This window comes from Scylla paramamosain, chromosome 39 (assembly GCF_035594125.1).
Source record: "Scylla paramamosain isolate STU-SP2022 chromosome 39, ASM3559412v1, whole genome shotgun sequence".
In the NCBI taxonomy this organism is placed as follows: domain Eukaryota; kingdom Metazoa; phylum Arthropoda; class Malacostraca; order Decapoda; family Portunidae; genus Scylla; species Scylla paramamosain.
Genome location: NC_087189.1, coordinates 12,635,700 through 12,662,288, shown reverse-complemented (window position 1 = coordinate 12,662,288; position 26,589 = coordinate 12,635,700). Strand labels below are relative to the sequence as shown.

The 26,589-nt window shown below is 41.6% G+C and overlaps 2 protein-coding genes across 6 annotated transcripts; one reads left to right on the top strand and one right to left on the bottom strand.

Moving 5' to 3' along the window:
• The first annotated feature begins 156 nt into the window (after window positions 1-156).
• LOC135092202 (proliferation marker protein Ki-67-like) lies at window positions 157-19,057 on the top strand. 4 transcript variants are annotated; one of them, XM_063990525.1, is made up of 8 exons: window positions 157-218; window positions 6,583-6,804; window positions 7,353-7,596; window positions 8,002-11,076; window positions 13,207-13,388; window positions 13,655-13,883; window positions 14,011-17,632; window positions 17,911-19,057. In XM_063990525.1, the coding sequence occupies exons 2-8, from the start codon at window positions 6,631-6,633 to the stop codon at window positions 17,948-17,950; spliced, it is 7,566 nt and encodes a 2,521-aa protein (XP_063846595.1). In that variant the 5' UTR covers window positions 157-218; window positions 6,583-6,630; the 3' UTR covers window positions 17,951-19,057. The 4 variants fall into 4 exon arrangements, with proteins under 4 accessions (XP_063846595.1, XP_063846592.1, XP_063846593.1 ...); XM_063990522.1 differs by having other exon boundaries at window positions 14,008-17,632; XM_063990523.1 differs by lacking the exon at window positions 157-218 and adding an exon at window positions 2,809-2,833 and having other exon boundaries at window positions 14,008-17,632.
• On the bottom strand, window positions 18,865-25,943 carry LOC135092204 (vesicle transport protein SEC20-like). 2 transcript variants are annotated; one of them, XM_063990531.1, is made up of 7 exons: window positions 25,783-25,935; window positions 25,121-25,181; window positions 23,096-23,190; window positions 22,142-22,255; window positions 21,478-21,603; window positions 20,672-20,867; window positions 18,865-19,352 (listed from the first exon to the last, which is right to left on the bottom strand). In XM_063990531.1, the coding sequence occupies exons 2-7, from the start codon at window positions 25,164-25,166 to the stop codon at window positions 19,162-19,164; spliced, it is 768 nt and encodes a 255-aa protein (XP_063846601.1). In that variant the 5' UTR covers window positions 25,167-25,181; window positions 25,783-25,935; the 3' UTR covers window positions 18,865-19,161. The 2 variants fall into 2 exon arrangements, with proteins under 2 accessions (XP_063846601.1, XP_063846602.1); XM_063990532.1 differs by lacking the exon at window positions 25,121-25,181 and having other exon boundaries at window positions 25,783-25,943.
• Between the last annotated feature and the right edge of the window lie 646 nt (window positions 25,944-26,589).

The following is a 26,589-nucleotide window of genomic DNA, read 5'->3' as shown; positions in this document are numbered from 1 at the left end:
TTGCCTTGACATTTACGCATAATACGCAAAGAAAAATATGTGGATATTACCTACCATAGTAGCATACAAAATTATAAGAAGCATGGATTATACAGGGAGTTTTCATGGTTGATGTGAAACTAGTTTACTTGGCGGAGGGGAAGTTCAATGGCTAGATTCAAATTCAGCGCGCGCAGTTGTTGAGAAGAAGCCGTCGAGGAAGGGTGTTTGACAATAAGGTGTGTATCTCTTAGCTATATTCCCGCGTATTTAACACAACCATTCTTTCCCACCGTAGCACCTTGACGCACACAACCCCGACAGGCCACTCAACCACCGAGGAGCACCAAATTACTAATACCCAGTGAGATTTCAAATGACAGTTTAGGAAGTTACCAAGTATGGAATTATTGTTAACATTTACGTCACAACTTCAAAACTTCATAAGAATATCTCCTGGAGTAACTTGGCGTGCTTGGGTCGTGTGTGGCGTGGCAAGGCGGGGCGGGGAGCGTGAGGGGTGAGTGTTAATAGTTGATCAGCGCAGTGTTAGCAAGCAGGTGGTCATTGAACTTCGCCTCATTAAGCACAGACTATTATAAATCTTTGGCTTGCTTATGTTCGTGTATTTTTTGAGATGTGTTGATTTATTTGTTTATTTAGTGTATTGTATTTATTTATTATTATTTTTTTTTTTTAGAGGGTAATTTTTCTACGTCGTATGTTTTGATGAATTGAACTTTTGGGCTTTGTGAGGGCAGACTGTTGTAAATCTTTGGGCTATTTTCGGAGATGCACGTTGATTTAATTTTATTTTATTTGTTTATTTGTTGTATTTTAATTTTCATGTGGGATAATTTTTTCTGCGTCTTATGTACTGAATTGAATTTTTGGGCTTGTTAGGAGAGACTATTATAAATCTCGTCTATTAATATCGGTATATTTATTTATTAATTTGTTTATTCATTATATATATATATATATATATATATATATATATATATATATATATATATATATATATATATATATATATATATTTTTAGGAAGCAATAATTATTCTGCATTATTTATGTGTATATATATATATATGTTTTTTTTTTTAAGGGTGAAAATATCCCTTGCAAAAAAAAAAAAAAAAAAAAAACACTTATTACCGTCTGGAGGTGAAATTTGTGTATAACGAATAAAATGAACATTGCTATAAATTCTGCATTGTTACCGGTAGTTTTTGAGCATTGATACTAGCGACATGTTACGTTATGAGTTACTATTATAAATATGGTGGAGTTATACGTAACATTTTTAAGTGGTTTCCCGTAAAGACTTTAAAAAGCAACGGATGGTAAGTCCGGCCAACATAAGTGATTTTTATTTATTTATTTATTTATTGTTTGTGTCGCTTTTTTTCTTAATTACCACAAGAAACGAAAAACCTTGAAAAACCTGAATTTAATGTTATTTATTTTAAGTCGTAGAAGCGTTTAAGAATTTCTGGTTAAGAGTGACTAGTATTTTCTGTAGCGTAGTGTTAGCCAGTTTGTTGCTGTACACAGGAAAAGTTATTGTGATTTGAAACATGAGGTAGATGCTTCCGTTTCGCATTGTTATCCCTCAAACCGTTTTCCTTTTGTTTTAGCCGAGTTTGTAGGGCGGTGATGTGTTCGCTTTTATTTTATCGTGTTAAAGTGTGTGCGTTATACTGATAGAGGGTTATTAAAAGGACGTTTATCCAACAACCCTCAGTTTAGTTAAGTTAGTCCTCAATCTCCTATTTTCTTTGTTGCAGTAAGTTTGTCCATGATAAGGCTTGGGTTATATTTAGATCTTATTATAACGGCCGGTTGTTTATTATCTGGTGCAGTTTACTCTATTTTTACTTGTTAGCTGCAGTACTCAGAATGAAGGCGGCTGTTTGAAATTCGCGCGTGGTGAAGTTTTAAGGATTACGTGTCATTACGCTCTTAATTAGGTTCATATTCTGAAACACCCCGCACTTCTGTTTTCAAAAAGGCTCTAGTTGAAGATTCACTTTTTTTTTTTTTTTTTTTTTTTACGGTTTTAGTAGCAGATTAACAAGATTTCTACATTATTAACAGGGTACTAGAGAAACCGGCTAATCGTTTCTGTAGCCTCTAATAACCGTGGTGAGTGAGCAAAGCGGTTCTAAATACGAGTCACAGAAAGATGAGGAGATGGCAACTGATGCCTTCTACTACCATTTATACTACAAAGGGGAAGGTTGCATGTCTACTAACCTTCCCATAGAAAATAATAAATAAAAATGATAAAAAAGAGTAATAAACGTTTTCCATCCCCCCTCCCCCCCTCACCAAATCCCAAGGACACTAAAAGATTTCTCGCCGCGTGTTTGGAAGGGTTAACGGACAAGAGCAGTTTGGCCGACGTGTTTTTGCCTGTTACCCCGCTTGACTGGAGACTCGCGAGACTTAAGACTTGTTGATTTGCAGGTTATAAGCTATTATTTATATATTTTATTTTATATTCGGTGTGGTGGCGCTATTCTAAGGGCATGCTGGTTGGGCCTTTGTTCAAAAACGCTTTGCTCATCCCGCTGTTTCACCGGTTCACTATGTAGAAACCATGTTAATCTACCCCTAAAATCGCAAAGTAAAAAAAAAAATACCCTTGTTTCATCTGTTAATAGTATAGAAATCACCTTAATCTGCCACTTGGACCGTAAAAACCCTTAAAAACCCGTGTAATTTGAGTTAGAGCCTCTTGAATGTAGTGGAGATGCAGCCCAGGAGTTTTTCAGTATATAGGTGTGCAGCATGTGGAAAGCCCCGGATGTAGCACGTGATAAGTGTTTAAAGTGTTCACGGCTCTTCTGGTGAGGCAGCCGTGGTATTGTTGGAGAGTTGGTTTGCCTAATTGCTTGTGTTGGCGCGTGTCTCTGTTGCTTTGCTTGTTTATGGTTGCTTCTCGCCAAGCTTGCGGTGTGTTTGTGTAGAAGATTACGAGTACGTAGTGTCTTGCGCATCTCGTGTTACCTGCTTGATGGAGGATGTGTTCTCGCCCCGCCGTGTGTTTTACAGGATATATTGAAGTTTATCATTCGTCTTATTTATTTTGTGTGTATTCTGATTTTTTTTTCCCCTCGTATCTTGTGTCATATTCAAATGTCTGGTGTAATCATTAGCTTTCCGTGAGTTCACACATCTGCATCCGTTTTCTATTTGTTCCACACTTGCACACTATTATAATCATGTTTCCGGTTAGATATTTTCTCAATTTACGATCTTTATTTATTGTTTAAACTTGGAGACTGTTCCTATCTTGTTGCTGCTTTAGTGTGTGTGTGTGTCCCCCCAGTACCTGCACCCACCACAGCACAACACCGACAGAATGCCACGGCCTCGTTGCCTGGCCGCCACCCTGCAGGTTGCCAGAAGGGAGTCATTTGCCAAGTGTAGGCAATGCTGTGCTGCCTCCACGCTGCTCACATGTGCTAGCTAGACTTGTGCGCTTGCTTCATTACCGGGTGTTGCTCCAGTGCTTGCCCTTAGTTCGTTTTGCACATTACTTACCTAGACGCCTTTATTCAGAAACACCTCAAAAGGCTCTAGTTGAAGTGACTTTTTGGGGTTGGGGGGTATTTTTGTGGTTCTGGTGGCAGATTAACAAGATTTCTACATGATTAACAGGAGAAACATTCTTGAGAAAACGGCAAATCATATTTGTTGCCTTTAAAAATAGTCGTGGTGAGAGAGCAAAGCGTTTCAGAATGCAGGCCAGTTCAGACCATTCCAAGAACTGTCCGTAAAGAGAGAGAGAGAGAGAGAGAGAGAGAGAGAGAGCATTTGAAGCTACTTTTCCTGTGTGGTATTTCCGTTTGCAAAATGCGCATTATCCTAGATTTGTCTTGCCTGCCGAGCTCAAAAAATCGTCAGTGGGATTAAGGGTTAGGGTAGAGCACGGGAACACGAAGGAAATGCAGTTAAGTAAAGTGGTTTAAAATGATAGGAAACACTTGTGAACACTTAACATTTACATAGCAGTCACTAACGCCATCCCCCCCTTTTTATTTTATTTTATTTTCTCTCTCTCTCTCTCTCTCTCTCTCTCTCTCTCTCTCTCTCTCTCTCTCTCTCTCTCTCTCTCTCTCTCGTCCCTATCTTTTTTCCTTAGTAAGGTGAGAATGTGACTGGTAGTTGTGTATAACAGTCTTTCATAACTCAGGTGTTGGTGGTTCTCGACTTAGTTTAAGAAAATATACGAGTTTTTTTTTTTTTTTTATCATTTTGGAGGATAAGGGTATGTCTGGTTCGTTCGTCTTATCTGTACTTATCTTTCTATGGTGCTGCTGGCGATGGTGGTGTGGGAAAGATCGTTACTGAGGACGCTGGTGTTGTAATTGCTTGGTAACTACAATGCCATACTTATATTAATCCTTTGAATCGCATTTTTAGTGGTTTTTAATATTTTGTTCTTATCAGTATTTTAATCTTCAGTGTTAGTTGCTATGAATAGTCTGCAGCGGCGCCTTATGACCGCGTTGCTGCTGCGCATTAACTTATCAAATAAAACCAATTAATATTAAACCTTACATCACAGGAATTTTCTTCATTAGTTTCACGTATGCTATGAACAGCTACATATTCTGCAAGTGTCGCCTTAACAAGTAGAGTTAAGAAAGGAGGAAAAGCGGGAACAAAGACGAGAGGATAGAGGGAAATGCAGGTGAGGTGAAAGAAGGAACGAAGGAAACAAAAAAGGCAGGGAAGAGATGAATAGAAAAGAGCCATTAGTTCAGAAGAGTTGTTGATTTGCCCTTCAGCCGCTTGTTCGATCCGGCGTTAAGATGCAAGGAAGTAAAAGAGAGGTTGTACTGTAATAGGATCGTCTTTTAACTTATATATTTTCGTGCGTGTGTGTGTACAAGGATATTTTGGTAAATTTGCTGTTAAGTTTGGCAAATCATCATTATCGGTACTTTTCTCCTTGCGCCATTCCTTCTTACTCACCTCTTCATAATCCTCTTGACGCTATTTTAGTCGCTCAAGTTTATGGAAGTGATTAGTAGTTACATTATTTGCTGGAACTAAGATAAGAGCGAAAGTGAAGAGGAGCCGGGTATCAATACTGTGCTATCCCATCCCAAGCGCGCCCGCCACACAACGCCATCCGAACCAAAACATTGCCGCCGTTCCGCCCCGCACGTGGAGTTGGTAGCGGTACTTTCAACCGTACCGGGAATTCACAGTCGCTTAGGTTTCCGTAATCTTCCAGCCTTAAGCATCGTGTGTTGGACTCTTGATCGCCAGCAGTGCATTCCTATAAATACTGTTTTGATTCGTATACCGAAACACTTCTGCGCCTGACTTCCACGTTTTCAAAAGCCTCTAGTTGAAGGTACAGTAGTTTTTATTTTTTACGGTTCTTGTAGCAGATTAGCAAGATTTCTACTTTATTAATTGGAAAAAAAATGCTTGAGAACCTGGGTAATCATCTCGGTGGCCTTTGAAAATAGTCGCTGTGAGAGAGCAAGGCGTTTCTCCTCAATACGGGCTTTTTGTCATCAGTGGAGAAGTGTGGTGCTGCAGTGTAAGGCCCGTATTGAGAAACGCTTTGCTGTCTCACCATGGTTATTTTCTAAGACTAGAGAAGGTTACCCGGGTTCTGAAGCGTGTTTCTCATGTTAGTAATGTAGAAGTCTTATTAGTCTGTCGCCCTTGAAGACCCGTGTCACTTGAATTAGAGTCCTGAAAGTAGTGGAAGTGTCTCGGAACATGAACGCAAGATTATCGTTAGAATGCGTGGAAACATATCCTATAAGCGTGCTTGAGTAGGTTCGTCAACAATACAAAACTAACAGGGCCACTCTTATCTTGGAAACTCAAGAGAAGCATATTGGCCACCACACTCACTGATCAAGGCTGGGAACTTTCTTACACCACACACTATTGCTCCAGGTCATGTTTACTCAGTTTGAACAGGGCATGAACCCCAGTCTACGAAGTGACAGGCAAGGAATGAACCACTTAGCCAGCATTAATGTGTGTATGTTGCCACTTCTTGTCAGTATCTAGTGCAGTTTCCTGTTGTGTAAGCACTAAGCACTGCATCTCCAGACATTAGCCCTTCTCACCCCTAGGCTTATCCAGTGTTAATGTATTAATATATATTAGTGTTGCTTTATCTAGTCTTGTGTGTATCTTTATGTTAGCAGTGTGGCTTTATCCAGTCGTGTGTAGCTTTTTATTAGTAGTGTTTGCATCAAGTCACTGGTTGATGGGCTATTTTGTTGATTTATGTTACACTTAGATAATACTAGTAAGAATGAGGACTTTGCCTGTGTATAGGGTCCATGATATAACTTGCCTGATTAGTAAGATTTGCTTGGAGGAGTAATCTTTCATGAGTTTTAAAGATAGGATTGAAGAAGCTATTTTTAGATATGTTTCCATGCAGTGTTCAACTCTCTCTCTCTCTCTCTCTCTCTCTCTCTCTCTCTCTCTCTCTCTCTCTCTCTCTCTCTCTCTCTCTCTCTCTCTCTCTCTCTCTCTCTCTCTCTCTCTCTCTCCACTAAGTTTGTGATCCCCTCTCATTCAGCCTTCCCCCTTTCCCTCTCTCTAACAGGTAAGCATGTCAGCCTAGTTTGTGAGCCGCCACAGCAGCGCCACCACCATGAAGATTGCCGGGTATGTTGTGGTGATCAAGCGGAACGGAGCGGATGGCACGCCCTATCCCATGGTGCACTCCAGCTGCTCCATTGGCCGCAACATTGAGTGCGATATCCGGGTGCAGCTCAACTCCGTGTCCCAGCAGCAATGTCGCATTGATGTGGACCCCAGTGGCAAGGTGAGGCATGGTATGGGTGGTGGTTGTGTGTGTGTGGCAGGAACAGAGGGAAATGTGTGTGGGTGTGCATTTTGTTAGGTGCCACATGCATAGACAAGACTGGTTCAAGAGTATAACATTGATTACTGCTTGGATACTAGCATTTTGCCATTTTTCATTTGTCTCCCTTATTCCCAATTTTAATATAGTGTGTGTTCTCTTCCTTTCTCATGGTAATCCTAACAGTAAATTATCTGTGGTAGATAAAAGCCTGTTACCATGAGGTGTTGCTTTCTCTGATGTATCAGATATGTGACACTAAGTGGGATTGTGTTGGTGATGAGGCAGGATATAGCAGGAAAACTATTCCTCCAATATTTCAACAACCGGCTTCCCCAGAGTAGACCAAGGAGACGGGTGACAGCTTGTGTGTACCTCCAGCAGATCAGAGTGTTGGTGAAACATTTGAGGAGTAAAGTTCTGCTATACCCTGTGTTTCATCACCACCACAGTCCCACTCACTCATCCAGATCTATACATGATGATGCTAAGTTAAGAAATTTTTGCAGGCATACCTCACCAACCTGACCCAGAATGGCCAGACAGTGCTGAATGGCTACTCATTGGCCCCGGAGGAGGTGTGCATGATGAGCCATAAGCAAGTCTTTAGTGTGGGTGAGAGGAAGTTCCGCTGGGAGTACCCAGAAGGATCCTCTCTGGCCGTCTGTGCCCCCAGCAGCATCCCTGCAGCTGATTATAAGATCCTTGTCCCAGTGGATAAGTCACCTGTTCTTCCTCCCATTGCTAATAGAGGTGAGTTGTGATGCTCCTTTGTTGAGGGTTCATATTTGTGCTGCCATACTCATTAAACCTTTCTTGTGTGTGTGTGTGTGTGTGTATAATATAGTTGACATTTGGAGGAGGTGAACAATTGCCAAGCTGTGATGAAGGGAGGGGATGACTGACAAGTAATCTAAAGATGTGGATCATTAGACTACTTTGGGATAGCCTCTTTAAATAACCTAGAATCTTGTGCAGGTGAAATTTATTATGGCATTATTCTTGTTAGGGTTAAATGGCTCTGTCATGGCTTTCTTAGCTTAATTTTTTGGCCTCATAATTAGCAGTTCACTTCTGGTTACTTCCTGTCACCACTTGCTTATAGTAATAATTTAGTACACATATTTTTGGATAAACACAATGTTATCTTTGTGACAGGAGCCGCAGTGCACAGGTGGAGCATTGATGAGGTGTCAGAGGCCAAGAGGAAGAAGGTCTCGTTTGGACCACAGCTGAACCCAGAGCATTTTGACAAGCTCCTGCCGCCTGCCACTCCTGTCAGTAAGGGAGACAAGCCAAATAGTACTCCTACCTTATCTATTGGGAGTGTTCGGAAGTCTGGGAGGGTGTCCATTGCCTCCACCTGTGAGACCATTGCAGAGAATGTTCACGACACCCCGACCAAGAGCCTGCTGCGGCGAAGGAGCCCCACCCCAGTCAAGCCTTACTTAGCCCGCAGTCTTGGCATCAACATGGCCAAGCTGCAGGGGGAGGAGTCCTTAGTCCAGTCCCCAGAGAGAGAAGGTTCAGATGCCACTCCGGCCCAAGCCAGTGTGAACACAGCAAAGTCCCCCAAAGTGTCAGGAAATACAGAAATAACAACCAAGAGAACAGCCACACCTGTATCTACCTCCAAGATGTTGGCAGCCAAAGTTACTCACCTAAAACACTCAACACCTGGCCAGAAGACTCCCAAGAAGACACAGCAGTCACCAGCCTCTACTTCCCTGGCAAAGTTGACTCCCAAGATGCCAGAAACATCATTATGCAAGACACCTAAGTCAAACAGCAAGATTTCAACCACGGCAACAGCCAAAATTTCAAAAGTACAATTATCCAACACTCCTATATCAAGCCTCAAGACTCTTGAATTAACTACTAAGACCTCACCCAAATCAAGCCCAAAAACACCAAAGCTAACAAAGACCTCACCCAGATCAAGTCCTAAAACACCAAAATCCATAAAAAAGGTCATATCCACCAAAATAACTCATCAAAAACTTGTGTCCCCATCCATCTCTGCTCGTACCTCACCAAAATCAGGGAGAACATCCCCTGGTCCTGGCCGTCCCCGGAAATCAAAGAGTCCTCAGACTACACCACACAGGACATCACCAGAGACATTGAGGACAACCATTGGTCCTGGCCGTCCCCGCAAGGCTTCACCAGAGACATTGAGGACAACCCCTGGTCCTGGCCGTCCCCGCAAGGCTTCACCAGAGGCGGTGAGGACAACCCCTGGTCCTGGCCGTCCCCGCAAGGCTTCACCAGTGGCAGTCAAAACAACCCCTGGTCCTGGCTGTCCCCACAAGTCAAAGAGTCCTCAGGCTACACCACGCAGGGCTTCACCAGAGACACAAGAGGACTTCAAAGTTAATGTGTCCCCCAAGAGGCCAGCAGACGTGTCCTCTTCTGAAATTTCTCCTTCCCCGAAAAAGCTAAAGAAGATTTCTAACTTGCCCTCTAATACAGCAACGCCCAAAATCAAAGACGTCGGTATACTGTCATCAAAGACCACTCCTAAGGTGACTACACCCAAGTTTGTTACACCAAAGAAGTCCTGTAAACATGTTAGTCCCAAGGGTCACACACCTAAACATCTTACTCCAAAGATGTCCACCCCTAAGTATGGGACTCCAAAGAATTCCCTTATGGTAACCCCTAAAAGTTTAACAAAAGCTAAAAACACAATCCCTAAGGGGACAACTAGTGCACAGAAGGTACCTAAATCTGCCACTCCTAAAAGAATGTCTCCTAAAGTTGCCACTCCCAAGAAGCTGTCCACTCCCAAGTCTGTCTCTCCCAAGAAGCTGTCCACTCCCAAGTCTGCCTCTCCCAAGAAGTTGTCCACTCCCAAGTCTGCCTCTCCCAAGTCTGCCTCTCCCAAGAAGCTGTTCACTCCCAAGTCTGCCTCTCCCAAGAAGCTGTCCACTCCCAAGTCTGCCTCTCCCAAGAAGCTGTCCACTCCCAAGTCTGCCTCTCCCAAGAAGCTGTTCACTCCCAAGTCTGCCTCTCCCAAGAAGCTGTCCACTCCCAAGTCTGCCTCTCCCAAGAAGCTGTCCACTCCCAAGTCTGCCTCTCCCAAGAAGCTGTCCACTCCCAAGTCTGCCTCTCTCAAGAAGCTGTCCACTCCCAAGTCTGCCTCTCCCAAGAAGCTGTCCACTCCCAAGTCTGCCTCTCCCAAGAAGCTGTTCACTCCCAAGTCTGCCTCTCCCAAGAAGCTGTCCACTCCCAAGTCTGCCTCTCCCAAGAAGCTGTCCACTCCCAAGTCTGCCTCTCCCAAGAAGCTGTTCACTCCCAAGTCTGCCTCTCCCAAGAAGCTGTCCACTCCCAAGTCTGCCTCTCTCAAGAAGCTGTCCACTCCCAAGTCTGCCTCTCCCAAGTCTGCCTCTCCCAAGAAGCTGTTCACTCCCAAGTCTGCCTCTCCCAAGAAGCTGTCCACTCCCAAGTCTGCCTCTCCCAAGACACTGTCCACTCCCAAGTCTTCCTTTCGCAAGACTCTGTCAACTCCTCAGTCTGCAAGTCCTAAGAAGTTGTCGACGCCTAAGTCTGCAAGTCCTAAGAATCTGTCACCTCCTAAGTCTGCCTCTCCTAAGAAGCTGTCAACTCCTAAATTTGCAAGTCCTAAGAAACTGTCAACTCCAAAGTCTGCCACTAAGAAGCCACCAACTCCCAAGTCAGCCTCTGCCAAGGTGTCATCCCTTAAATTTGTCACACCAAAGAGGTTGTCAAATCCTAAGTCTGCCACATATAGGAGGATGTCAACTCCAAAGTCTGCCTCTCCTAAGGCACCATCAACTCCCAAGTTTGCTCACCCTGAGGTGCTTGCATCCCCACAGTGTCTTACTCCCTGGTCTGTGAGTCACATGGTGTTAACAACACCCAAGTTTGCCAGTCCTGAGGTGATGGCTGGCCCTGCTTCTGTCAGCCCTAGACTCACCAGCCCCAAGACCTTAACTCCACCTCAGTCTGCCAGTCCTAAGGCCACAGCAACACCCACACCAGTGATTGCCAAGAAGACCACTCCACCAAGGTCAGGTAGTGTGAAGAAGACACCCACCATGGCAGACCTGAAGAAGCTGACCCCTCCTAGGTCTGCCAGTCCCAGGAACTCCAAGACTCCTGTGGCAACACCTCAGGCTGCTCTCCCTGGAAAGTCTGCTACTCTGAATTCTGCTCGTAAGAAGGTCACCATCAGGAGCCAGTTTTCTGCTACACAGGGAGTGAAGTCAGGTGAGTGAGGGCCTGAATTTTGTCTTTTCATCTTTATTCACCTTTCCTTTTATGTTGGCAGTATCCCTGTATCATTCTGCCTCAGAGTAATCATTCCTATTCATTGAACTTAACTTTGAATGTTAAAGCTTTACCTTGCTAGGTCAATTCTCATGCAGGTTCCAGTTTTGAGTCCTGTCAGTAGTAATCAAGATCATGGAAAGAAAGGATGGGTTTACTTTCACACTGTAAGTTTAGTCATGATGTCTTCAATCTCATATAACACTGCCTTTGAGTTCTTTTTATTGTTGTTGTGTCGTAACCCTCCTCCTTACCTTTAAGGGAACGCAGAGGTTACGCAGGAACTGCACTAATTCTTTATATAACAAACACCACAAGGTTTAAATCCAGGTAACCGAGAGTTAAGGCCGGGGTTCTCACAGTGGGGTAAGCCACAAATGCATTTCAGAAACGTTAACACTATTCATTAACCAGTAGTTAACACATTCCACAATACTCGCAAGCAACAAAAGACCAGAATTCCAACACATATTAAAACGTATAAAGACCTTTCGATAAATCTTAACGTCACTTTTCACTTTACGTTAGCAAGCTTTTATCGACCAACTCAGGTCATTCAGTAACTCATAACACATTAACATGTAAGGACACACATAACATAATCACATAAAAGAATAATCAAATGTAACATTAAAATATTAGCACTACATGCGAAGTGCCTCAAAAGATATTGAAATCACTCTTCAAGATTCAGCATTATATCAACACATGGAAAATGACATAAAATATGTGGGGACCACAGTATACTGAAACAACATTTTAAATCGAGACACACAAGGCACTTAGGAAAAATCTAAGCATTACTTACGACCAAGACGAGGCAGAGAACGACTGGGAGTTTCATGGTGCTGTCGAGTGGGAGCACCTTCCAGGAACTTGTAACACTCCACTCTTGGAGTCTAGTTAGGTCTGAGAGAATCGTTCGCTACTTTGCCTTATATTCCATTTTGACGACGGCAATGTCGACCTGCGTACATTGCTATCTACTACTACATAAGGAGTTATCCTTAAGGTTCAAAATCTAACTAGTTAGTACACTCATCTCTTCCTTCACTCCACACGATCACCAGGATACTTATACTTCACTGGAGGTGCGTAAGAAACATGTTTCGTAGGGAGTCTATGGTTAACCACCTTTACACGCAAACATATATGGTTTTTTTATGTCCTTCTAGTTCGTGCATTACTGAAGTGTTTTGTGAAGTCAGCGACTGTAAGGTAACTTGATCACAAGATTGATTACGAATAGGCTTGGTCCATTAACTACACGGCCTTAGTCACCTTTACTCAGTGCTCGGGTGCCTCGTCATCAGGGCAGGCACTGTCCTGTTCGTGTGACCAGGGATGCTGTAAGCCTCACAAGGGGTCATGGTGATAACCAGTGACCTCTGGGGCAATGGGTGGCCAAGGCCTGGGTGCTTTGGCGACAACACACCCTTGGCTTGGCTACAACAGTTGTTACAGCCTCCCTTATTGTTCATGGTTTTCTGTTGGTTTGCATTTTTTCTTGCTTAGAATTTTGGTGCAGGAATCAACAGTTCAACTCGCTTATTTTCAAGATATCCTCTGCATAGGTAGCATTATTCATGCCTTACACATTTCACTACCATTTTTTATACTTAAACATTTCTCTGGGCAGTCTGGCTTTGTTGCTGGATGTGTCTGTGTTGTCTTGGGAACTCTTCTATTCTATAAATTTCTGATTCCTTACTAAAGTCTTCCATCTTCTTTCCATCACATTATATACACACATTATTCTAGTTAGAATTTTTTTACTCAATTTAATCCCTACCCAATATTTTGTAAGTCTTTCAGTTGTTAGCACAGCAGAATTGACAAACAAGTAAACAAGTAAACCAACAACTATAATTATTTTATTTATTTATTTATTTATTTATTTATTTATTTTTTATTATTATTATTATTATTTTTTTTTATTATTATTATTTCCCCCCAACCACCCACCCATGTCATGTTTGAAAATACTCGTATTTAGCTGTAATTTAGCATCAATCTCCTGCATTTTGGTCATCTGTATATAACAATTATTGCCTACTGTTTGTGTCACAGGCAAGCTGTCTAAGGTGCTGAAGGCCAAGACTCCAAAGAAGACATGGGCTGACGTGCTGAAGAAGGGTTTGGTGGGGAAAAGGATGACCCTTTCCCGCTCCCAGAAGGCTCGGGTGCTTCTTGCAGGAACCCAAAGCCTGCATAAGCCACATAGGTTGACAAAGCGGTCCCAGAAGGCAAAGGTTAGTGGTGGTGTGATGGCCTGCTGTTAATTTAGCTTTTGTCAGGATTGTTGATGTGCAGGATATGAATGATAGGGAACCAGGGGACCCATCACATATACAGGATGTCCTGTGAGGAGAGTCACATACATAAATGAAGGATCAAGTCATTATAAATGGGAAGTATTCTATGATCTAAGGCTATACTGTTTCCTTCCCTCTTTCTTTCTATAATTCTTATTGCAGGGTACCAATATTACTTATTCCCATGTCTCCTCAATACTCAGGAAGTCACTCCAGTCGCCTCCACAACGTGTGCTTCCACCACTGGTCATGCAAACTCTCCAGCTCCAATCATCATTCACCAAAAGACCACCAGGACCCCCAAGGTGTTCCGCAAGGGTCAGAAGCAGCAGTGCCTCACCAGCCAGCCTGGGCTTGGCAGCGAGGTGGACAATTGCGTTAATCTGGATGGTCTGTCAGCTCTGATGTCCACCCCTAAGGCACCACTTGAAGGTAAGCATACTCCTCATACCTTTTTAAGAACCTTTCTATTGACCACTTATTATGTGCCCTATGCTGTCTTGTTTGTCAAGCGGAGGAGTATTGGGCAAGCCACTTATCTTCTTTCTCTCTCTAGCAGAAACTCTACAGTCTCCACCTGCCAAGACAAGGACCACATCACAGGGCTCCCCAGCACAACATCTCCAGAAGGATCAGGGTTGCTCCCCTGCCATGTCATCTGCCAGCTGCAACTCAAACATTTCTGTCAATATGACCAACTTTGACTTTTCATCTGTAAGGACTCCTGAGGTCACCAAAGACCACTTTGTGTCCTCTTTGGAGACACCAGCTCCTTGTAGAACACCAGAGAGTGTCCTTAGGGATCCTACTAACAAACTAGCAGCAGATTCCCCACTGCAGGTGCCCATAGAGTCTGATGCCACCACCTTTGACTTTGGCAGTGCCCGCACTCCTGATGTGACTCGGGATGAATTTGTTTCTCCAGTGAGTGCCAGGTCAGAGCGCCTATCCCGCAGCGCAAAGACACTCAGGAAGTCCTCCCAGGATGTGGCTAGAATTCTGGAAATACCCAGGACTGCTGTCTCCACCCCAAAATCACAGGTGAAGCACACACACACACCAAGGAGTCTCCCTGCAGACTCTTTATTGGAGGAGCAACAAGATACAAGTGTCCAGAAGAGTCCAAAAAGCAGGAGTCCTCACAGAACCTCTCCAGCTGCCTCACCTGGCAAGACAATAGAAAACAGTGATGTGCAAGAAAATAACACTACAAGGCACACCAGTACTCCAAAGATTGCAGGAACATCACCTCAAGCCGACTACACTGATGTTGCAGGCATGAAGAGACTCCTGCGAACACCCAAACCTGTAGAATCACCTCAGGCTGACTACACTGATGTTGCAGGAATGAAGAAACTCCTGCAAACACCCAAACCTGCAGCAGAATCACCTCAACCAGACTACAGTGATGTTGCAGGCATGAAAAAGCTGATGCGAACACCCAAACCTACAACAGAATCACCACAGGCAGACTATACTGATGTTGCAGGCATGAAGAGACTCCTGCGAACACCAAAGCCCACAGCAGAATCACCACAGGCTGACTACACTGATGTAGCAGGCGTGAAAAAGTTACTGCGAACACCCAGACCTGCTGTAGAATCACCACAGGCTGACTACACCAATGTTGCTGGCATGAAGAAGTTGCTGAAGACTCCCAAGCCTGCAGCAGAGTCACCACAGGCAGACTACACTGATGTTGCAGGCATGAAGAAACTGGTGAAGACTCCCAAGCCTGCAGCAGAGTCACCACAGGCAGACTACACTGATGTTGCAGGAATGAAGCAGCTGCTGAGAACACCCAGGCCTGCAGCAGAGTCACCACAGGCAGACTACACAAATGTTGCAGGCATGAAGAAGCTGCTTAAAACTCCCAAACCTGCAGCAGAGTCACCACAGGCAGACTACACCAATGTTGCAGGTGTAGGAAAGTTACTGAGGACTCCCAGGCCAACTGTGGCATCTCCCAAAGCTGACTATTCCAATGTTGCAGGTGTGGGTAAGCTGTTGAGGACGCCTCAGCCTCAAGGACGTGTGCCAGAGGCTGATTACACTAATGTGGCAGGTGTTAAAAGACTGCTTGGGACACCTAAAGTGGCAGGGGCTTCACCTACTGCAGATTATACAAATGTTGCAGGTGTGAGACACCTTATGCGTTCTCCCAAGACTCCTCCAAGCACACCTGAAACTGACTTCACAGGTGTTGCTCTTTTACTAGCCACACCTGAACCACATTTGGAGGATGGCCAGGTGGCAAGGAATGCCACCCCCAAGAGAACCAGGAAGACTCCTTTGGCAGACCAAACCAATGTTGACCTCTCCCAGTCCACAGCAGAAGGTGGGAATAGGAAGGTTGTGAACCTTCAGAAAGAATTGTCCCCAGCCTCCACCTCTCCATCAGAAAACATTCCACCCACTGAGGAGGCAGAGGAGTCTGGAATCCGTAGGTCACAACGGAATGCCAAAGCTGCGGGTGAAGGGACTGAGGTTACACCAGTCAGACAGGTCAGATCGAGAAAGAAGATTGAGGAATGTGTCTTGGAATTGGTGCAGTCGCCAGTTAGAACCACTCGGTCCTTGAGGTCCACTCCACTAAGTGAAAGACCTACACCCACAAGAACATCAAAAAGAACTGCTGCCAGGAAAGAGAAAGATGCGAAACCTTCATCCCCCCAAAACGAGTCAGTCAAGTCACCAGGCAAGCCTCCTGTTGAAGTGATCGAGCCAGTAACAGTCCTCCGGGTCAGTAGTGATGCGAGTGCTTCTGCATCCCAAGTGGAGACCCCTGTAAAGACCAAGACTAGAGGAAGACCACCCAAGAATGCAGTACAGGAAGCTGAGAGTGCAAATACATTGGAAGGAAAGGATGACATGCCTGTGGTGAAAGGAAGAGGGAAGAGAGCAGCAGCTGCTCATTCTCCACCAGCAGAAACTCCAGTCAAGGAACTGGTGGAAGGCACAACTGAAAATGACAAACCACACAGAACAAGAGGCAAGAAGACCAAGACTGAGAATGTTGATGTGCTTGTGGATGATGGGACTCCTGTTGTGGAGGAAGTGGTAAGAGCAACAAGAACCACCAGGCGAAGGAAAGTTGTTGATCAGATTGATGTGTCTGAACCTCTGCCTAAGAGACGAGCACAGAGGATGGGGAAGAAGGAAGACAGTAATGATAAGGCAGAAGGTACAAAATCTCATGCTGACGGTCAACCAGAGGACAAGATGCCCACTCCACCCAAAAGAGGAAGGCAACCCAAAACAAGAGGAAAGAAGGAAGACAAGGTAAATGATGATACTGAAAATGTACCTAACCAAGACACTCAAGACATGGAAGTCACAACCACCCCATCTAGGAGAGGAAGGCCACCAAAAACAAGAGGGAAGAAGGACAACAATAATGATAATGAAGATGTACCTTTGGAAAGCAGACAAGACAAAGAGGACACCATGCCCACCCCAGCCAAGAGAGGAAGAAGAGTACAGAACACAAGAGGAAAGAAGAGAGTTAAAGATGAAGATGATGGGAAAGAGGCAGATGATAACACCAAAGATGAAGACACTGTGTTTATGCCACCTAAAAGAGGGAGGAGGGCACAGAAAACAAGAGGAAATGAGGAAGAGGATGATAATGATGTGGATAAAGTAGAAGCTGTGGAAAATATTCTTACACAAAACACTGAAGATGACAAATCCAAATCCACTCCAGCCAAGAGAGGGAGGAGGACACTGAAAACAAGAGGTGCAAAGGAAGAAAAGGAGGATGACGAAAGTAAAGCAGAGGAAAAGGAGAACTTGTCGACACAAAACACATCAGATGAAGGCAAGAGAGGAGGAAGGACGCTGAAAACAAGAGGCAAGAAAGAAGAAAAGGATGGTGACAAAGCAGAAGATAAGGAGAATGTGCCAACACAACACCGTGAAGATGAAGACAAGTCCACTGTGGCTAAGAGGGGGAGGAGGACACAGAAAACAAGAAGTAAGAAGGAAGAAAAAGATGATGATAAAGTAGAAGACAAGGAGAATGTGCCAACACAAGACACCAAAGATGAAGACACGGCTGAATCTTCTCAACCCAAGAGAGGGAGGAAAGCGCAGAAGGCCACTGAGGAAACTGAAGTGTCCACTCCAAGAGCTACAAGGAGGAGAGGCAAGGAGGTGGCTGTTTCTTCCCCTGAGGCCAGGTAAGCATTTACAAATATTCCTGAAGCAACAAGTAATGAAGTCACATTTCACTGTGGTTATACTATGAGAAAATTTAGTTAGGTAGCTTGTAGCTTTGCTTAAGCATCTACAATTTTTCATTTGTAAAGGATGTTTGTGCTGCATGAAGGTCTGGTACCCAATGCCACTGACCTACAGCCTTATTTTGGTTGTGGGTTCCTCTGACTTCTGGGGGATTTACATTGATATATTTCATAACATTCCTCATCAGAAAGCTAACTAGAACTCTTTCTTTCAGGCCTACTCGGGTGACCCGGTCTCGCAAGTGTCTTGTATAATAGTACAACTCCAGTACCTGGCCACTGTTTTTGTTTTGTTAATAGAAACTTCTGAGTTAAACTCCTTCCTGTACAGTCTGTAACACACCCTCTTTTGCTAGTATTAGAACACCTGGCTAGTTCAACTAGTTGTTAAATAATTAGAAGGATCAGATGTAGGTGTGGACAAACCCCTACATTTAAGGAAAGCTACTTTTAATATACTTTTTGGAGCAAGCCACTTTTATGAGCAGTTTGTATCTGCAAGTGAGTAAGAAGCAAGTTTCTTAGCTTTATTTTTAAAAAATTAAGTTTTGGAAAAAAAAATGGCTTGCTACTCTTATAGGATTATTTTCAGTAAACGTACTGATTAATTGAATCCATCCTAATGATTTTGGCACAAGTGACACACAAACATGATAACACTGTCACTGGTAGATGCTCTCATCTGCTACATGATAACACTGTCACTGGTAGATGCTCTCATCTGCTATCAGCCTTACCATTCTGGTTTCATTTTTAAGTGTGCGAACTGGCTTTATATTGCAAAATCCTTGTTTTTATGTAAAATATTAGATTATCTGGTATCTTTATGACTAGGTAATCTGGCACCTTACAAATGAATGGTTTTGACTAAAGGCCAGTGTTTTAAAACAAGATGGGAGTGTTCTTAAGTCAGCAAGTGTCACCATATTTGTGTGCCCTGTGATGGCAAGACTACTGTAATAGTCCAGGTCAGTGACAGAGAATATTACAGCTTACACACACCTGCTGTGTTCATTGGAGTGTTAGTGGATTCATCTTTCTAACATGTTCAGTGTGACATCATACATGTGGGTTTTTAAGACTGTTGCTTGGGTATTTGAATTGCAGCAACCTACCTCTTGTATCACTGAGAATTAGAAGGAAAGTTGTATGGATCTTAATGAACGTGGTGGCAATAGTAAATTTTTTATTTTGGTTGCATGATATTGTATATATGCACATTTATATTTATGAACAAATAGATTGTACTAAGCTATATGTCTTAGATTCAATCTAGACTAAATTATAACTAACTCAAGATTGTAAATTAATTCAGCATTTACTTTTATAAATATAAGGTCAATCCCAGCCTTTTATACTAATTCCATTCCATTTTATTTTCCAAACAAATAATAACTGAAAGAGTACCTGTATAAAACTATTCCTGTGTTTTCATACTTCACTGAAGCTGCTGCTGCTCCCACACCTCAGAAAATGAACCTGTTCCGCACCACCACCAGACACGACGCAAGGAAGAAAACCAGGCCCAGAAAGATGAGCAGCTTGTCTGTGTTCTCCCGACGCCCATACTTGTTCAGGATTTTCCGTGCCTGACTGATGACAGAGCCCATTGTCTTCAGTTCCTCATGGGTGCTAGTCAGGTTCTGTGATCCCTCCACTGAAAAAGATTGGTGTGAAGAATACATACAGGAATTAATGCATTATGAATAGTACTGAGAAGGGAGTGGGGGTAAGGAAAGCTACACTAGATTGGCAATGATGTCTGTGTTTAATGAGTGTTTGTACAGCTGTTCCAAACCAGCCACTGTTTACACAAAGTTTTGCTGTGCTGTTCACAAAACAGCATAACTTGCATGCATTGCTAAATGATAAGACTTCCTGGGGGATACAAGAACTGCGTGAGCCCGTGATGAATACATTTTAATAATACGAACTGGGTGCTGCACTGGTGTAGCTTTGAAATATTCTCTGTATAATGTCAGCCTTGATAAGATGTATTGATTCAAGTTGCAGTCCAAGGCAGTGAGACAAGGCTGCTGGGTACCTCTGCCTGTACATCCTAGTGCCACCATCACTCCCACATACTCAGGTACAGTGGTGTACTTATGATTATAATCCATCCCAAAATCACCATTGCAAGTAAAAAAATAAAAAAAACATATGGCAAGGCTTTATCCTCCAAAAAAGATAAATGAATAAAATTATATATATATATATATATATATATATATATATATATATATATATATATATATATATATATATATATATATATATATATATATATATATATATATATATATATATATATATATATATGATCACTTACAAGTGTAGCATAACATGTATAAGCAATGCTTTTTACCATACAATGCATAACATAGTGTTTATCACAAGCAAGTGTACAAAGCGTTAACTGTGCACAGAACCATGAATTAGGCACTGGACGCAGTCACACATGAGCATGACATAGGTGGATTGGCAGTTAGCAGGAAAAGCTCACTTTATTACTTGGCAACCATGACATGGTTGGATGCCAATATATATATATATATATATATATATATATATATATATATATATATATATATATATATATATATATATATATATAGCAGGTTAGTTGTAAAACAAATACGTCATGTGCCAAGTACCCCACTGTATGTATAACTTGCCTAAGACGACAAAAAAAAAAAAAAAAAAAAAAAAAAGACGTTAAAATAAATGGGGGTCAGACAGCTGAAGACAAAGACTTATCACAATCTGATGCAATAATTTGGTTGCCCTAGAAGTGACATTGTCAAATGTAGTCCCACTATACACATGAAAAACTTTACATTCACTTTACAGACCACATTCCCTCAAATACATTCACACGCAGTTGTTTGTCCAGAAATACGCTTATTCCCTGACTACTCCATCACCCATAACCATTTGTCTGCACATGAACAGGCCTGCAATCCTCTATTCACTCACCTAGTGTATCCACAGTCTGTCTGCTCTTCTGTACATTGTCCTGGATGAGTCTGGTCACAGTGAGCAGGTCATCACTCAGTCTCGACGAGTCCCTCAACAGCAGCTCCCGTGTCCTGCGCTCCCTCTGCCGCACGCTGCTCTCACCCTCGCCCTCACCCTCCACAGGCCTCCTTGCCAGCAGCTCATCTTTACTCCTCTGCAAATGAGACAAAAAAAAAAAAAAAAAAAAAAAATATATATATATATATATATATATATATATATATATATATATATATATATATATATATATATATATATATATATATATATATATATATATATATATATATATATATATATATACAAAGTGAATAAATAGGTAAATAAAATAGTCATTTAATTGCTTAATCTTAACATTTCATAAATCAGTAAAGGGGTCTTTGCAGATATCCTTCCATTCAATATTTTCTCAGACATGCAGTGATACCTGACACCCACAGAAACAATCGCAGAAAGATATGAAGATATTTCATCTAAATGAGTAATGTGGATGTAAGGCACAGTGAAATGGGAGAACAGAATAATGAAATATGTGAAAGAATATACAAACAAGAATAACTGAAAAGACTAGTTTTACCCATCTCCTTCAAGGAGTCCTTAAGAATGAATAACAAAAATAGACTGAAGAGATAAGAAAATAGAACACTTTCAAAATTTCACACAATGGCTCTTTAATTATCATACTAGCACACCACCACAACCACCATTTGAACTGCATACTACTGATATTAACAGCTGTGTCTCAAAGTGACAAACTGCCTCACCTGGTTGATGGTGAGCTGAGCCACCAACAATGCATTGCGGAAGGCCTGGTGGTCGTCCTGCAGCATCTTCTCACTCCTCGTTGCCTCCTCGGCCAGCTGCTGCCTCTCATCCTCGTTGTCCTCCTCCTTCAGTGCCAACAGAACCCATGAAAACTTGGCCATGTAGAAGACATCTGATAAAACTGCACGATTTTCTGCACTTCTTATCTCATACCCAATGATCCGCATGAACAGGCCTTTAATTTACTGCCTTATTACACAACAAATTCAATCACTAATGAAGAGTTAAACAAGCCATTCATGTAGCAAACACATGTAACACTTGCCTTAAACAAACAAATGATGCAGCTAAAAATCTTTCATCAAACATTGTCTTTTTATTACTTTGATGTGGTTCTTAATGTCCAGCAAAGGTAAATCTGTCAAATCTGCAGAACGAAAAAGTGTCAGGAGTGACAGAACCTCTGAGGCAAAGATCAACACAAGTGAATGCTTACCTGCTCCAGTGAATGAGATATTCTAAAATAGAGCATCAAAGAAACAGACATTAGGACTTAGAAAAACCACACACATGCATGCATCTGCTCAGCTTCAATCTGCCTTAAGTAAAAGAAAATCAATTAAAAATGCAAATTATTGAAATTACTGAAAAGAAAATCCTAACCTGAGCCAGCCTTTTCAGTTCCTCAATCTGTTCCCGTAGTTGAGCGATGCGTGAGCGAACCAATGAACCAATGTCATCCAACTCAGCCTGGGATCCATCAAGCTCACGGATCTCCTGAGGAATGGAAAAAAAAAACACTAGACGTGGATGGTGATATGAAGTGTCGGGGTGGAATCAAAAGTATTTCATCTCATCAACTCCTCTCTTTTAACTAATTGACTGTCTTCAGCCTCTCTCATTATCACAAAGTTGCTCTTGCTATCTTCTACCACTATTTTCACACTAACTGCATACCTACCCTCTTCTCACAGCCTCACTGCAAAAGGTTTTCCATTTCCTCTCACCTCTATTCTGTCCACCTCTCTAAACCAAGAGTTGACCAATATTCTCAATTATTCATCCCTTTTCTGGTAAACTCTGGAACTCCCTGCCTGCTTCTTTGTATATTTTCTCCTTCCTTTAACTTGAACTCTTTTAAGAGGGAGGTTTCAAGACACTTATCCAGCAATTTTGGATGATACTCTTACTCACCTGTCATCTCATATCTAATTTGACTTCAGTGTGCTGTTAAACTTGAGGATGATGGACACAAAACTCACCACAACAAAACAGAACTCGGTAAGTAGAAGAAATATGGAGAGCAACACAAAACATGAAATACTTTGAAAGTAATTAGAGCATATGAAGCCATCAGGCCTACACATGGCAGTCCCTGTATGAAACCTAACTACCCATTTCTGCCTGTTGTCCCCATCCATAAATTTGTCCATTCCATTCATCTACCAATCTATTTGAAAACCAATTTTATTACCTTTAGTATTCAATTTATTATGTATTTCCTTGAAACAGTAACAATTAATAAATAATAGAAACTGTAGCGTGTTGGTGGTGCAGAACACAACACAGGAGGCTGCCAGCAAGGAGTCTGGTGGCCCGGCATCTCCCATGACTCACCTGGACGAGGCTCTTCACCATCATGTCATACTTCACGATATCCTGCCGCACCACACTCAGGTAAACCTGCTCCTCTCCCCCCATCCTCGCTGTGTCTGGAGGAACAACAGAGCAGGTTTGAAAAGCCACTGCACTCACCAAGAAACTACAACAGCTAAAACAAATAGCTCAGTCATAAAAGGAATTCTTAATAACTAAAACTTCACACTAATACAATATTGAATTTTCTGTACTGCTGAAAAGATGTACGTGGTGTGCTCACCATTTGTGAAGGTTTTAGTTATTACAGTGTCTTAATCACTATCATTAACCATCACTGAATAAGTCAACAGTGCATGCCTCACACCCAAGTACACTGTGATGTGTGCACTGTTGCTTCCTTGGCACACTGAGCCTTATAACAGATTTTAATGTGCACAGGTACAGTACTTATATCCAGCATTTATATCCAGTGTCTCTAATTTTTCTATAAACTCACATGTACACATTATATGTATTTCTATTGGATTCCAGAGTTTTATTTAAAATGGTACAAACTGTATTACTTCAGTGTTATCATTTACATATTGTCTCCGTTCACTTGTACAAATGCACTAGCCACCAACTGTGGGTTTCACCAGGACAGTCACATAAGGTAAAGAACAAAGAAATAAGAGAATGAATCAGTGTCTGGCCAGTACTGAACAAAATAGATGCAGCTCAGTTACAACAGTTCAAAAAAGAATATGAGAGGGAAAACTTGCAAGAGCATACTGGGAATGGATGCCAGGGGAAAGGTGACCAACAGGAAGACCAAGAAGAGATGGAAAGAACCAGTGAAAGAAGCCCTCAGCAGGCGTGGCCTGCCGAACATTGGAAGGCTGAGAGAAGCAGAAGAGTTCAAAGACAGAGCCATATGGAGGAACATTCTAGTACCAATGACAGGTATAGCCTACTCTGGCAGCTGAAGTAAGTTAGTAAGTTACATGTCAGGAATCACAGAAGAGTACCAAGCATGCAATCTGAGTCTGTTACACTTTTATCACTGTCACTGTACAAACCAAAGAGATTAAGCAGACTTGTGTATCAGGCACAAATTAATATTGAATAAAAAAGAAAGTGAACCTTGTGGAAAACCTGCTTTGTTACATTTTGACATGAGACTGGCAACGTTACAAGTGACGTGTCACCAAACACCACATGGAAAAGCTAAAGGTAAAGCACAGTTCTGTTAGTACCCTGCACTTTGCATAAAAACTGAGCAATATGTATTAAGTATTTAAATGAATTTTGTTGATTTCCTTAAATTTTAAGGTCATATTTCACTCATGTCTGGTTTTCCCCACAGAAACTTCCTCTCCCATCAGTTACCAAGTTTGTTGTGGGAAAAGAAAAAAAAAAATAATAATAAATAAATAATGAAAAAATAAATAAAATAAATGAATAAATAAATAAAATGACTAAATAAATAAATGAAATGAACAATAATAATAATAATAATAATAATAATAATAATAATAATAATAATAATAATGTGGAGGTGGAGCCCTTGTTCTTTAGAATTATTCAAATAAACTGTAAAACTTGCTATTTTGATGGGTATAAACTGCTATTTCCTATTTACTACTTCTCTGCCAAGCACAAGTCCATGGTGGATGCAACGTACAAAGTGACACCAATGAGGTGCCATCACATACAGAAGTAATGCATTCACCACGGCTGTCATCACCACTCACTGTCACAGGTGTGTGCATGACAAGTCAGGAACCTTTAGGCCTCTGAATCTGGTGGCTATCTTATACTCCTATTTAGGCTGAGATTACATGCTTTTACAGATGCTGTCTTAAAATCAATGAGCTGTGTGTTATGTTTAGTATCTAGTTTTGTACAATTTTAAGTTGGAACAAAGCAATTTAATGTTCCAAGTCACCCAGATTTTAAGGTTAAAAGGCTAACCATGCAGACACAGTACATGCACCAACATCACTGACAGGAGAGTAAGTGGTGGTAATAACTGATGACCAGCATGCCAGTAACACTCCTCACCTGGCCAACTGTGCCACCCTGCTGTGTTTCTCACACAGCTCCTCATTTTGCCTCCCTGTGACTGGTGAGTTAGTGTGGGGAGGCAATCAATTAGTGGTTAGTGGTAAGCTGGTAAGGAAAAAGTTGACTCATTCCCTTGTTTTCGTCAGGACAGGTAATTGTGACACCATCAAGAATGATAAACTGATGAATATTTTTTGGGTGAATCTCTCAAAACCAAACTGCTTCCTGGCTCAAACTAAAGATGACTCAAATGGAAGAAATCTTACTACATACGTTTTATAAAGGATTATTTAACTTAATACCAATCAATAACTACCCAATCCTTTATATAATACAAAGCACGTCCATGTAACCCAAAGACTACACAATACTTAATACATAGGGAGTGACCAGGAACTTCTCCCATTACCCACAATCCTTGCCCAGCTGGAATACACAACCATTATACAATTTTTCCTATTTCCTCTCATTTTCTGTACTTTTCTTCTCAGTACTCACAGGCAAGAAAGAATAACCCCCACACCTTCCCACCTCATAAAAATATCAAATTACCTATGAATTAAGAAGGAAATGCAAAAAATGTGCGGGGAAGTTACGTCATCGGATAATCTGGACACCGCTGGTTATATTTCTCCCACGGCAGGTGTCCCAGTACTCACCAGCTCCTCGTGAGTGGTGTAAGGTTACTATGCATCTCACACGTCAAGGGCGGCTGGTATCACGCCCCTACAGTGCTGCAGCTCTGGGCCTCCACACCTGTTCCTCTTGACACTTGCCTGGCTGTGTTGACAGCGCTTCATCATCAACGTACCGTGCCTCCACAGAAAATGAGTCTATTCAACGGCCCACTTATCTATTTAAGTTACTGTTAATGTATCCATTATATATATATATATATATATATATATATATATATATATATATATATATATATATATATATATATATATATATATATATATATATATATATATATATATATATATATATATATATATATATATATATATATATATATATATATATATATATATATATATATATATATATATATATATATATATATATATATGTATATATTAGAGAGGTTCTGGCCAGACTAAAAAAAAAATTAATTGATTCATTCTTTTCATTTTTTTTTATGTAAGAGGGTTTCTATCCAAGAAAAAAGAAAATAAACAAAACAATGAAACAGAGTAAAACAAAAAAGCCTAATCAATCAATGGGCCACTCACCTCGTCAACTAAAAGTATCTCTTATCTCCTTTGTGTTTGTGTGGGTGGGTTTCTTGTCAAGGAAAAAATAAATAAATCAAAATAAATAAATAAATAAATAAATAAAGACCCACTGAAGACGCCTTTCCCGAGAGAATAACTGTCAAGAAGAGTATCCATTACAAAAGGTGTTTTGGAATCTGTACAAAGCCAGCGGGCCAACTGCAATGGCAGTGTCTGGGCCGTCCTTGA

What these genes read in the sequence shown, in the direction of transcription:
- LOC135092204 (XM_063990531.1), bottom strand. Translation starts at nt 25,166, where the DNA reads ATGAGGAGCTGTGTGAGAAACACAGCAGGGTGGCACAGTTGGCCAG. An exon ending in AACTGAAAAGGCTGGCTCAG is followed by an intron (nt 21,604 to 22,141) that starts GTTAGGATTTTC and finishes TTGGCACTGAAG; the next exon opens with GAGGAGGACAACGAGGATGA. An exon ending in CTCAGCTCACCATCAACCAG is followed by an intron (nt 20,868 to 21,477) that starts GTGAGGCAGTTT and finishes TCTCATTTGCAG; the next exon opens with AGGAGTAAAGATGAGCTGCT.
- LOC135092202 (XM_063990522.1), top strand. Translation starts at nt 6,631, where the DNA reads ATGAAGATTGCCGGGTATGTTGTGGTGATCAAGCGGAACGGAGCGGAT. An exon ending in ATGTGGACCCCAGTGGCAAG is followed by an intron (nt 6,805 to 7,352) that starts GTGAGGCATGGT and finishes AAATTTTTGCAG; the next exon opens with GCATACCTCACCAACCTGAC. An exon ending in TCCTCCCATTGCTAATAGAG is followed by an intron (nt 7,597 to 8,001) that starts GTGAGTTGTGAT and finishes TCTTTGTGACAG; the next exon opens with GAGCCGCAGTGCACAGGTGG.